Here is a 13,520-nt window from a genome sequence, read left to right on the forward strand (position 1 = left end):
TGACAAAAACTCAATCAACATCCACTGACACTACCTAATTTCCAAGTGTTGGAAGCTCCTCAACATAAAAATTAGGTCACGACTCCGACCAATTAGCAATATCACAAGCTCCCCTAAAGCAGATGCACCAAGCCATCATGATAGAGCCCTACACTTATCCCGAAATATTCCGATGACGATAACACGATCGAAACAGCTCACACCCTGTTAATGCTCTCCCCCTGTCCCTGTTTCCCATAAAACCCTTCCCTTTCCCAAAGAAGTGCCCTTAAATATAATAATATATATATATTATTTTAAAAACCCCAGGGTTTTCTTATTAATCTTCCCACCTTGCCTCAAACATCCCCACGTTTCCCATCCACCCCCCCTAACAGCCTAACAGCAGAAGTATGGAGAACGAAGACATCCTAACATCCAAACAAGGTATGTGCAAAATTTCTTCCTCTGTTTGTCTGCATATATTTACCCATAAAATGCATTTATAATACCTTAAGAATTTTTAAGTAAAAAGCCAATGTATTTTAAATAAGGGACACTTCTAAACGAAAACAGGCAAAAATAGCCGTAAAAATAATAAACTACATTAAATAATTTCTAAAGTCCTCTCATATTAAGATTTTTTTCTGTTTGGGTTGTTCTGGATGCTATACAGGGTTGAAGGATTTGGAGAACCCATTTTCAACCCATGTAGCAACCAGAACATCCCCAAACAGAAGAAAATCGTAAATACAAGAGAACTTCAGAAATTGTTTATTATTATTATTTTTTTTTTTTCCACCAGAGATCAGGCTAGGGTACATGATTAACAAACATTTAGATTCATCCTACTTTTGTGTAGTGTAGTGTCACGTAGCTTGTATCCTGTACATATCTATATTTCCTAATTATGACCTCATTACAGAGATCAAAATTTGAATGTTACTTTCTTAATTAATAGTAAAGTAATTATTCTAACAAGTGTGTTGTCTCCATAAATTCTTCACTATGAATGCTGACCACCGTGTAACCCTAAATTATTTTTTATAGAATCTTTATAGCAGATCTAGATCTCTGCTACATCTCCTGCACCATTTCTACTGTTCATCTATTCCTGCTTTCTTCAATACTCACCATATGTCTTCCATGGGACAATATAAGTTTTCTCCAGATCTACAAAAATTAAATGGAGCTCTTCATTCTTAGCAATTGTTTTTTTTTTTGGGGGGGGGGGATAAAGAAAATATATTATCCCTGCAAAATCTTTCTGCTTTGAAACCAGATTGTTCTTCTGATATTATTGGGGATGTTTTAAATTCAATTCCATCCCTCATGTAATTCAACTAAATATCCTGCTAATTGGGCACAACACTTATTCCTCTATAATTTTGGGAAGCTTTCTTATTGTCCTTATGGATTGATGATTTATGTGACAAGTTCTAACCATAAGGGATATTCTCACCTGCAATCACTTTGTTGAATATCATTGTCAGGACCTGTAGTACTTTACTAACACTTTTGCTACTGTGGAGATTCTATTGCACACAAGGCCTGGCAATATGGTAAGTTGTAGCTGAAGATATCCAGACAACTGAATTGATTTAGCCTTTCTAAAATGCTGCCGAGATAACGTGATCCTGAATTGCGTTAAATTTAAACACTGATTTACATCGCCAAAGGCTCTGCATATTTACAGATGCTCTAGCTACAGCGTCTTAATGGAATTCGGTTGTAGACTGTACAGGTTGTCCCACTTACAAAATATCAAAATTTCTGTCAAATTTACTCACTTCTTCAACTAGAAGAACTGCTACATATATAAAAAATTCTGTGGACTTCAGAAATAAAATTTCCAATCTGCATCTAGATGATTCGGAGATTATGATTAGTCTAGATATTGTTTCGCTATTTACGAATGTTCCGCTGGCGGACAGCATAGAATTACTACACCAAGAATTTTCTCCAGACAACATTGTCAAATTATTTGAATTTGTAATAAAGTCCAGTTATTTTTCCTTCAAAAACCAGTTATACCAACAAATCGAAGGGACAGCAATGGGTAATCCAATATTTCGTGCTATTGCCAACTACTTCATGGAGCATTTCGAACAACGTATCTTTAACAACATTACACCCAGACCTAACATTTGGTTCAGATATGTGGACAACATTTTTGCCATATGGAAGGGCACCTAAGAACTACAACTGTTTCTCTCAAAAATTAATGCACTTCATCCAAGGATCTAGTTCACCCTAGAAGTAGAAGTAAATAAGCAGTTAGCATTTCTAGACCTCTTGATTCTTCGCCAACCAGATGGTTATCTACAATTCGCAGTCTATAGGAAAGAGACTCATACAGGCCAGTACATCCACGCTGAATCACATCACCATCCCAGCCAAAAGGCAGGTACTATAAAAACACTAGTTCATAGAGCCCACTCCTTTTGTTCTTCAGAAGAACTTTTACCAAAAGAATTATAGTATATTAATTCCTCCTTCATATCCAATGGCTCTAAGAAGTCCTTCATAAAAAGAGCTTTAAGTATTCGTGCTCCAGCATTCTCTTCAAGTACAGAGGAACCTACACGTATACCTATCCCCTATATACAAGGGGTTAGTGAACACATAGCTAAGGTGCTAAAACCACTAAATATCTGTGTGGCTTTTCAACCCGTCAGAAAAATCTCCACTTTCCTAATGTCTCCAAAGGACAAGCTCCCACATCTCAGCTATCCAGGTATCTACCAGATTCTCTGCTCGTGTGGATTATCATATTTTGGACAAACAGGAAGATCTGCTCAGGCCCAGTTAGAAGAACACCAGTCATACATCCAGTACCTTGAACCCGAACAGTCTAGAATTGCAGAACATGCCATCAACACCAGACATAGAGTTAAGTGGAACAAGACAAAAGTCGGTTTCTAATGGAACGGCTATACAAAGGAACGTGAAACTTTACACTCTCCTAATCTAATCAGATCTGATGGTTTACGTCTTTCCCCCTGTGGGAGATAGTATTTTATAAAGCAGCAAATCTTTCCTAACATATAATTGTATACACATATATACAGTAAAACCTCGTTTTTACGTTCCCGCAATTTACGTTTTCCTGCCATTTACATCATTTTCTGTTGGTTCCGTCTTAAGGCCTATTCTCATGATGTATTGTTTTCATGCCATTAACAACTTGATGTGGACGTTATTTCCCATGATTTGTGTTTTTTTTCTCGGTGGCAATACCGATTTTCGAATCGATTTCAGCAGAAATCTGCGCATTTCTGTTCTCAAGTGGCGTTGCTTTCAGCTGTAGTTTCGTTTCTGCCATCACGGTGACCTGCGTGCATGCAGTAGTGATGAGCGATACCATGATTTTTCAATCACAGTACAAATTGATATTGCAGAATTTCTGCAACGTAATTTAGCGTGTGAAAGTTGCTTTCAGGTTGCGGTGGTGGATTATCCATGTTAGTAACATGGAGAAAAAAGACAGAAAATGTATTTCGGTAGAAGAAAAGATGGCAATTCTGTGATGTGTAAATTGGTATGCCGGAACACATGTGCATTTACCATAAGATCTTGGACTCTCCGTGTCCACTTTGAACACGATAGTAAAAAAACACTTCGAGCATTGAACTCAATGCAAAGCAATCTGGTGCTAAGTCAAAAAAAAAAAAAAAGAAAAGCAAAAACAATCAACAATTAAAGATTTTTTTAAATAGATAAATCTAAGTACATTGTAAATTCATTTATTTTCAGTTATTAAATTTTGTAATCTACTATGTAGACTCACATGCTAGCAGTAAGTCATCTTTTAGCCTTTTTTTAATGTTTTTTTTACATTCCTGCTATTTGCACTTTTTTCCATCAGTCTCCTGAAAAGTGTAAAAAAGGGGTTTTACTGTATATATTAAAAAAAAAAAGAGAGAGAAATTTTTTTTTTAATTATGATAATTGAATAATTAAATGATTATTATTTAATAATTAAATAACTAAATAATTAAATTTAAATTATTTAAAACCTGTCAGAAATAAAAATAAATATAAATAAATAATAATAATTTAAATAAATTTAGGAAATTTAACCTTGGCTATTTAGGTGGCGCTTTGTGAATATATAGCAGTTATTGTTTAATTAGCCTTGTACCTGTACTGATGATACCTGTGATACTCAGGTGAAAATTCTACAAATAAAGAATAATTGACGTGAGTTAATTCCGTTATTATAATAGTTAGTAATATGTCTACTCACGGTATTTCCTTACTGAAACTGTGGTTTTAAACCAGTCATTTTACTCAGTTAAGCTTGCCTCTTTACTACTAGATCATTCTACTTATGGACTATGATCCCACCAGCACACAAATCAGAATACTCCATAGGCTACTTATAAAGGTTACCTCTTGGCCTGTGGAAGTTACAAACTGATTAAAACCTTATAATTCTAGACCCCACCTGGATATATAGACTACCAAAAATTCATAAACAGAATGTGCCATTACATCCCATTGTGGATGCCATTGATTTACCCGCATACAAATTAGCCAGACATTTAGCCAAAGTGCTCACGATATACTGACAAACACACCTTCGCACACAAAAAAAATTCAGCCCACTTTAAAGCCAGTATAGAAAAATTCACACTCCAACACACTGACATAATGGTCAGTTTTGTTGTCTCCTCCTCCTTATTCACCAGTGTCCCGCTCAGAGATACCTTAGATCTCATCCAATCCATATTTCCTCCCTATATCTCAGCCCTATTTCAGTTCACTATGAACTCAAGCTATTTTGTTTGGGAGGAAAAAATTTACAAACAGATAGAGGGGAATGGCATGGGTTCTCCAACCTGGCCAACTTCTTTATGGAGACCTTTGAAGAAAAAGCCTTAAACTCTGCCCCACAGAAACCTACCATCTGGCTACACTATGTTGATGATGTGTTCTCTATTGGCAGCATGGCTTGGATACACTCCACAGTTTCTTAACACACCTAAACAATCAACACCCAAGGATCCAGTTTGCTAAACAACAGTCTCCCATTCCTAGATACTCTGATTACACACCAGCCTGAAGGATCCCTGGCATTCTCCATTTACAGAAAACCTACACATACAGGTAGATGCAGTCACACCACCTCCCTCTCAACAGTATGGGATTATAAAAACCCTATATAACAGGGTAAAATTAACCTGTTCAGATAACAGAGCCCTAACTACTAAACTTAACCATATTCTTAACACTTTCTTAGCCAATGGCTACAACCCACAAAAAAAATCCAAAAAATAATAAACATAACATTAACTTCAAAGCTGAGATTACTCAAAATCTGTCACCATTCCATATATATCCAGGGCACATCCAAAAAATTAACAAAAATCCTAAGGAAATGTCACCTTACAACCAGTCACATACCATATAATAAATTGGCATCTCTTGTCCACTCCACCAGTGACCAGCCACACTCTCCTAGACCAGTGGTTGCCAAACTTCTTTGACCGTCGACCCCTTCAAGAGTTTCTTGACTTTTTATCGACCCCCTCTATTTTACTATTATGTAATTATAATAGGACAAGCAAAAAAAGACGCTTATGTGAGTTTTTAGATTGTTTGTTTTATAGTTACGGTGTTTATTGTATGTATAATATAGTATATATTATTATATTACTATTACTACTACTATTACTATCACTAGTAATATCACTGGTATTACTAGTGAAATTAATATACTGGTATTAATAAACTACTGGTATTACTACCAGCTCCGCTCAACTCTTCAACATAGAGAAGTTTAGTTCGTGAATGAATAACGATTGAATTATAATATATATGTTGATGAATTTTAGAACATTAACGCTCACTTATATTTCGATGCACAAAAATGTGACTGGGATCGAATACGTGTAAGTATAAGTAAATAAGCAGCCGCGCTGGCCAGGCAGGAACCACAGACATCCGTTTATTGGTAAATACGTCATTTTGGCCTACTTGATTGGCCTCCATAACTATTTTCATGACCTTGCTCCATCTTACGGTCCTATTCATGTCACTGTTCCCACGATTCACTCTTAATTGCATTGTCATTCAGGATGGAGGTAATCCAAGTTAACCGAATTAAATATTACCCGTACAATGATGTCTTATATTTTTCTATCGACCCCTGGGGGTCGATATCGACCACTTTGGCAACCACTGCTCTAGACCTACCAGGAGTATATTAGGTCCCTTGCAGTTATAAACTGTCCTACTATGGCCAAACAGGCAATATCAGGATATCCAAACACAAGGACTACATTCAGTTCCACCAATATACAGCCACTCAGGACTTGCTGACCATTCTTTGGACCCCCCCCCACACAGGATACACTGGAAGAAGGTTACTCTATTACACCGCAGCCGTTACAAGTATGAAAGACTATTCATCCGACTCTTCCTGAGACTGGCCCAAATCTTGGAAGCATACATACTTTTAAGAACATCAGCCCAGTGACCAAAACAACTGAATTTAGCCCAAAAGGGAGCACTGTTTGGGACTCTAGACCCAGCTTCTGTTGCCTTTATTCAGCCTCGTTTGCTCAGTATTGGTGCCTTGCATGTACATATCATTGTTTTTTGATCCCTGATGATGGCAATGTAACATTTCTGAAATATAGAAAAGTATTAATTAAAGTTTTTTATAATTAATATTCTAGTATACATCGTTATTTCCTACCTAGCTTGTTTACCACCATACTTGAACATTTCTATTGCCATTCTGCTAAGGGGCCAGCTGCCTTTTCATTTTTGCCTCACCACCTCCGATGTCACTTCAGATGTTGTTTCTCCTGACAGCAGCCTCTCATCTCCTTGATATTCACCTTATCCTCATATAATAAATCTTCATGGTATCTCTTAAAAGCTTGTGGGGAAATAATATTAAATCCTACTCGAGATGTATAAGGGACTCGTACCTGTCGTACAAATTGCTAGGCCTCAGAAGAGCGATTATATCCCACCAGGTGTTCAATTCTTGCTGCACTTTCTTTCTCACACTTTCTTCTTTAGCTTTGACTACTATTCTTTTCACTTATCTCTTAATATTGTTTTGCTTCTTTTTGTCCTGAAAGGTGTTGCTGCTTAGCCATCTCTTATGTGCTCTCTTGTTGACTTATCCATTCTACCATCTTCACTTGTTGATTCATACATTCTAGTCATCCAAGGATCTCTTCAGCAACCTCATGTAAACATTTCTTTAAATGGTCATACAACTCAGATGCAGATCCCTCTCTGGATAGATTCAATTTCTTCTCAAGATGTCGTATATATAAATCCCATATACTATCATCTTGTAACAGTCCTGTTTTGAATCTGGGGATCTCAATAACTCTACCATCATCATGTGAAGTATTTCGCCTTCTAGATGTAGCAGGACACACAATCTTATTTATTATCATATAATGATCTATCCCACCTCTAATTCCACAGAGCACTCTCACTTCTTGTACTACTGCTATTCATTCCTGTCTGCCTATCATCAAATCAGGTACTGACTTCAGACATCTGGTTGGCTGGATCCATGTAAACTTTATGTATATCTTTATTCTGATAATATCTATTTAGCACCTGACACTTCTCATTTCCACACACCTGAATCAACCTGTGCCCATTATCATTAGCATAATCTTCTCCATAACGTCTTACCATATAATGATTATTCCTCTTCCCAACTCGATTATTAAAGTCTCCTAACACTAATAATTCCTTGCATTAACTTGCTAATTCAATAATTTCTCTGAGATCTCTAATTCTTCCTTTTCATCAAGTGAGGCATTGTCACATGGGAAATGTTTCAATAATGAAAAATCCCAGTCCACGTACTTCAAGATTTACTTTTATAAACCTTTCATTTACTACTACTTCTTAGCTTTTTACTTGGTTTTTCCATCTACTTTTTATGAGAACAGACATATCACTCCATATATGTAGATATTTACCCATTACTTCAAAACCTTTATCTTTCTTCTTCCTTTTTGTTAGGACCATAACCTCTACTTTTTGTTTTTCAACTTCCTGAATTATCTTGGGATATTTATTATTTAGACTTCATACATTCCATGTCCCAAAAATCATTGTCTGTTTCTTGAAAAGTTGTTACTGAAAAGATCTTCTGGTATTTCCTTCCTTCCATTCTGAAATTCATAGAAATATTATGTTTACACAGACAGCGAGCTGGCCTGTCATTGAACCCAACCTTTTGGAACAGGTTTTGATTTCCGAGTTACCTTCTCTTAGATATGTTACTGAGTAAAGCTATCCCTATCCTACCCAGGAATTAAGTCAGAAAAGAAAGACCTGACCCTCAAATACTCGAAGAGCATCAGGGTCAGAAGAAAATGAGTTGGTTTAGAGAGAGAGAGAGACCAAATAGGACATAAAAGAAAGCAGTCAGACTCAGAGTAAGCAGAAGAAGAGACCAGACCCCAGCTAGAGCCCAAGGGATAGCCATTTCCCTTGCTATTCAGTTGACATTCCTCTGTGGCCTTGTTGGTCTTTATTCAATATATTCAGACCACCCTGCCATTATCTGGCAGAATATGCCACTGGGGTGGGAGACAATTATAGCAAACACTGTTACAAGTAATTCTTTCATTATAACAAACACTGCGAACTGCATAGGCAATTTGTAGTATTCATACTGTTCTAAAGAAAATTCAGGATATCAAATTATCACTATAACAAATTATTTCTGTGGTCCCTCTGAGTTTTCCATAATGAGAGGTGACTAATAGGCACATACACATTTTGCAAAATGCACCTAAAATTGTGATAGTTTCCTTTATGAAACATAGTTGCATTTATGACTTGTGATGATAACAATCTAATGTGGTACTTGTTGAAAGCATTAAATGTTTTCAGCAAATACCATATTATGAAATTTAATATGAAATACCTAAATGAAATTATGGCAAATAATTATACACATTTAATAAGAATTAAATGTGTATAAATTCAAGTAATTTAGATGAGTTATTTAAATTGAAGAATTTAAGTTAATCTAAATTTAAATAATTTAGAATTGAAGTGCATTAAAACCTTATTTTGCCCTTAAGTAAGGCAACATTATTCAGCCAGATAAGTGCTTTTTAATCATAAGAAAGAGGGAGGGGGGGGGGGGAGATAAGCATCTGATTACTGTAATTAATTCACTTGGCTGAACACAGTCTACAAAATTGGTTATACAGTTTTTGCTTCTTAAATCAGCATTTCTACATATAGAAGTAAACCTTCATGAGAAAAACATTTACTGTTTCTGATTATTATAGGCTGAAGATAGAATTAAAAGTCAAGCAAAATATGTGATTGGAAATAGAGTTCTACCTTTCAGTGTATTAACATTTCAAGAGGTGAGTGTATATCTGTTGTTCTTAAAGTTGTTTATGCTCTCACTTTAAGAGTATATGTTATAGAGAAAAATCTTGTTAATTTAACAAATCCTAGATCATCCATTTATCCATCTGAATTGCAGATAATTCAGTGAACCCGAGCACCTCTAATCATTTCTTAACCAGTTCTCCTTCTTGGTCTTTGTTTAACAGAGACCATAACCATGTACAAACTTTCCCCTATAGAACATTCTTCTCTCAATCTTATCTTTTTACAACACTACAAGAATGCTAAGTGGAAATGACCTCTGCAACTTCCCTATGTTATCCATATTTTCTATAAATTTATAGCAATTTACAGAAATAATTTTTTCTAGAATAATGATATTTATCTCACACCGTATATTCCTGGTGTATTCTTATTATTGGTGTTATCAGATGCCTCCATGGAGGCAGAGACTCATCAAGGGAGGCTACATATCATTCACTCCAGCTGTTATATCTCTCTCTTTAGTTCATTCACTGCCTATACAGGGCGTCCTCGAGTTACGTCGGAGATCCATTCCTACGGACCGACGTAAGGTGATTTTCGATGCAAATCAGAATTACCATAGCCTAAGTTACTTAACTAACCTAAAACACCCTAAAGTCATACGTATATATCAAGAAACAGAACTAGGCCATAGGAAAATGAAAGGGAGAACATAATTACTGTATAGAACAGAAAAATGACAAAAATGAAGCCAAAGAACAAGAAGCCTTTCCATCTCAATGATAACTCGAAAGGGGTTATCATTTTATTTATTTTATCCAATCTTTCTTTTTTACTGCTCTATCAGGACACAAGGTATTGGTACATTTCTCTATGAAGACAGATTTTAATTTGTACCATGATTCATCAACCCTCATGACGTCGTCATTCTTGATAAGTGCTATCAAGAATGACTATTTTGCACAATTTGACAAATCATACTTTTTTAGATGGGATGAAAAAATTGGAAACTCACTGGACCAAATGTGACCTTGAGAGACTATGTTGAGAAATAAAGGTGATTTTTTCCAAAAAAATGTGCTTAACTTATTTTTTCTACCAAACTTTTCAAACAACCCTTGTAATGCTTCTTGACAAAGAATGATCTCCCTTCACTTCCCCTTACCATCAATAATATCAGAGTCCTCACACCAAATCAGATCTCTTTTTTTTTTTTTTTTAGTCTGCCATTTACCTCTAGCATACGTTCATAACTATAGATCTACAACATTTAAAAAATCTGCTGTTTTTTTTCTACTCAAGGTGTTGGTCGGTTGTGTAATTTATAACTCTATAAATTGTACAAATCTGTCCAGCTGTCTGATATTAAGTGTACCAAGCAAGATTAATATTCAGGTGTTATCCATAAATTATGATATCACATACTGTTTGGAAATGTAGAACCATTGCTTTGCCTTGGTCAGAGCTTGAATCATTTCCCCACCCTCTCCCCACATCATCATCACCACCACCTAATATGTTACACATTTCCCGTTTCATCATCCTTTTTATGTATTAGACTCAGTTTCCATTTATAGCTAAGTAACTTGGCATCTTATTATAAACCTAACTTTTGGTAAGGATAGTAATAATTACTTTTACTGGTGGATTTTTGTACATCAAAAGGGCAGAAGTGTATGTTCAAAGACTGCAGTAGTTTAACTGCCTCTGTCTAGTTTGTCTGTTTTTCAGAGGGGGGAAAACCTACAATGTGACAGCATCTGTTCATAGTGGAGAAGACCTCTCAGTGATGGTAGTGATGCTTTTCGTTCTTTTTCTATGCTTTCTTCCTATATTCTTAGCTCTCCTTCTGACTCTTCTGTACTGTCTTATCTTCTAGATCGCCATCATTGGACTCTGATATCCTGCTGCCAAGTTTATGTCGTGTGACCAGTGGATATCCAGATAGAGTATCCCGGGAGTCTTGGACTGCCATGTCCCTGCCTTGGCAAGACAGGCAGTCCTGTACCACTTGCAAGGATCAGTTGACTAGTGGACTTCTTCCAAGGATCAGTGGTGTTACAATAAGTCTCATGGGCTGGTTACATGGGTCCGAGGCTTGCTGCAATGCTTGTGCAGCCTCCAGGATAACATTGTTGTTTCACATTCAATTGCATTCATTGCTTGTCTGATAGTTGGCATCAGTGTGTCTTCATGTTTGGCAAGGAATTCTGGTGCTGAGCCAAAAACCTCTTTGAATGTGAATCCTTCTTCCTCAAATTTTTAGGAGCCCTCATAGGATCCCAGCCAAGTGCTGACACGGTAGATACATCATCTGATAAAACTATGAAACAGGAAATGTATGACATATAAGTACACATATAAATATAATATGCATATATATATATTCTTGGAATTACATTAAAGAATTAAGTACACACCGCACATTACGATATCAAAACTGAAACACAAGCTAATCAGAAAGTTCAACTTACTGAAGTCAAGACAAGAAAGGTCTACTCAAAATAATTGTCATAACAGACTTAAAAATTTGGTGATTAACAAATTGTCTTACGTGCTAAGTCCCGATGAAGAAAAAATTCTTGAAAAAGGTCTAAATTTTGTATTGGCACCAAAATGCATTCCTAAAGAACTACTTTTAACTAAGATGGAGAAAGCAGCTTCGCTACTTCCTACCGCAGACGCGAGTTTACTTTGCATAGAAGCAATTCTTGCAATCAACAACGCAAAACCTCCTTCTGATAATATATCGCCTGGTGAGAGACTTGCAGTTAAAAATCTACGGATTAACAAGGACATTGTCATCTTAAAAGCTGATAAGGGGAATGCAACTGTAGTTCTAGATAAAACAGACTACCGAGAAAAAATCTTAACATTGTTAGAGTCAGATAGTTATTCGGAAATTGAGAGGGATCCATCAAGAGAAATACACAATAGAACCAATAATCTCCTACAAAAGACCACAGAAATTCCACGAAATACACGGCTTTCCATCCGTTCTTTACACCCACTGATTCCAAGGCTTTATGGTCTCCCTAAGGTTCATAAAGAAAACTATCCACTGAGACCTATAGTAGACAGCATTGACTCACCCACCTACAGATTATCTAAATATCTCGCGTCATCGTTAAAAGCTTATGTGGGAAAATCTTCCTATATTAAAAACTCAACAGATTTTATCTCTAAAATCAAGGACTTTAAACTCAAATCTTCTGACATCTTGATGAGCTTTGATGTGGTAGCACTCTTTACCAACATTCCGACACAAGAAGTTCTCCATATTTTAAAGAACAAGATTTCAAATAAAATGTTCTCTCTACTATCTCACTGTGTAAACTCTGGCTATTTTGAATTCGAAGGTAAACTATATAAACAGGTCAAAGGATTAGCTAACGGAAGCCCCCTCTCTCCTATATTAGCCAACATTTTTTTTGAGGATTTTGAACAAAAGGCAATCTCCTCTTTTAGTTTAAAACCAAAAATTTGGCTTAGATATGTGGATGATATATTCCTCATATGGGAGCATGGTATTGAGAATCTTCACAGGTTTCTCAACCATTTAAACAACCTCCAGCAGGATATAAAATTGACCATGGAGATTGAAGAAAATAGTTCCCTCTGTTTCCTTGATATTAAACTCACCAAGACGCCTGAATCAATAAAAGTCTCTATATTTAGAAAGCCAACACACACGGACAGATATTTGCATGCGTCCTCACATCACCATCCAGTGCAAAAGTTGGGTATTATATCAACTCTTGCGAATCGTGCAAGATCTGTACTATCAGATGAAGAACTAAAAAAAGAACTACAACATCTGAAATGGACCTTTAAAAGCAATGGCTACTCTTTAAAAAGTATCAACAAACAGTTATCCCACCGTCAACGTAGCAACGTAAAGACACAGAACGACTCCAATGGTTATATCTCCTTGCCATATATCAGCACACTATCCAAAAAACTGAGTAGAATCTTAAAGAAATTCAACATACAAACGTGCTTCTCGACTCTTCCAAAAATAAGATCAAGTTTCAACAACTATTAGCAATCTCACAACCTTCTACAATTTCCAGGTGTATACAAAGTCACATGTGAGTGCGGAAAACCTTACTATGGCCAAACGGAGAAATCTATTCTCCTACGTCTCGAGGAGCACCAGAGAGACATTGCTTATAAGAGAACCAGAGCAACTG

At 36.2% G+C, this 13,520-nt stretch overlaps 1 protein-coding gene across 1 annotated transcript in view; it reads left to right on the plus strand.

The window, feature by feature from the left end:
* The window catches only part of LOC150095553 (proteasome adapter and scaffold protein ECM29), a 691,438-nt gene that overhangs the window by 191,898 nt on the left and 486,020 nt on the right, over positions 1-13,520 (plus strand). Inside the window, exon 14 of the mRNA XM_090409825.1 lies at positions 9,276-9,356. Coding sequence (XP_090265951.1) covers positions 9,276-9,356 — 81 coding nt within the window. The remainder of the gene's footprint in view (positions 1-9,275; positions 9,357-13,520) is intronic.

The sequence above is a fragment of the Typopeltis vanoorti genome, chromosome 20 (genome assembly GCF_054136105.1).
Source record: "Typopeltis vanoorti isolate ZY-2024b chromosome 20, IOZ_Tvanoo_1.0, whole genome shotgun sequence".
In the NCBI taxonomy this organism is placed as follows: domain Eukaryota; kingdom Metazoa; phylum Arthropoda; class Arachnida; order Uropygi; family Thelyphonidae; genus Typopeltis; species Typopeltis vanoorti.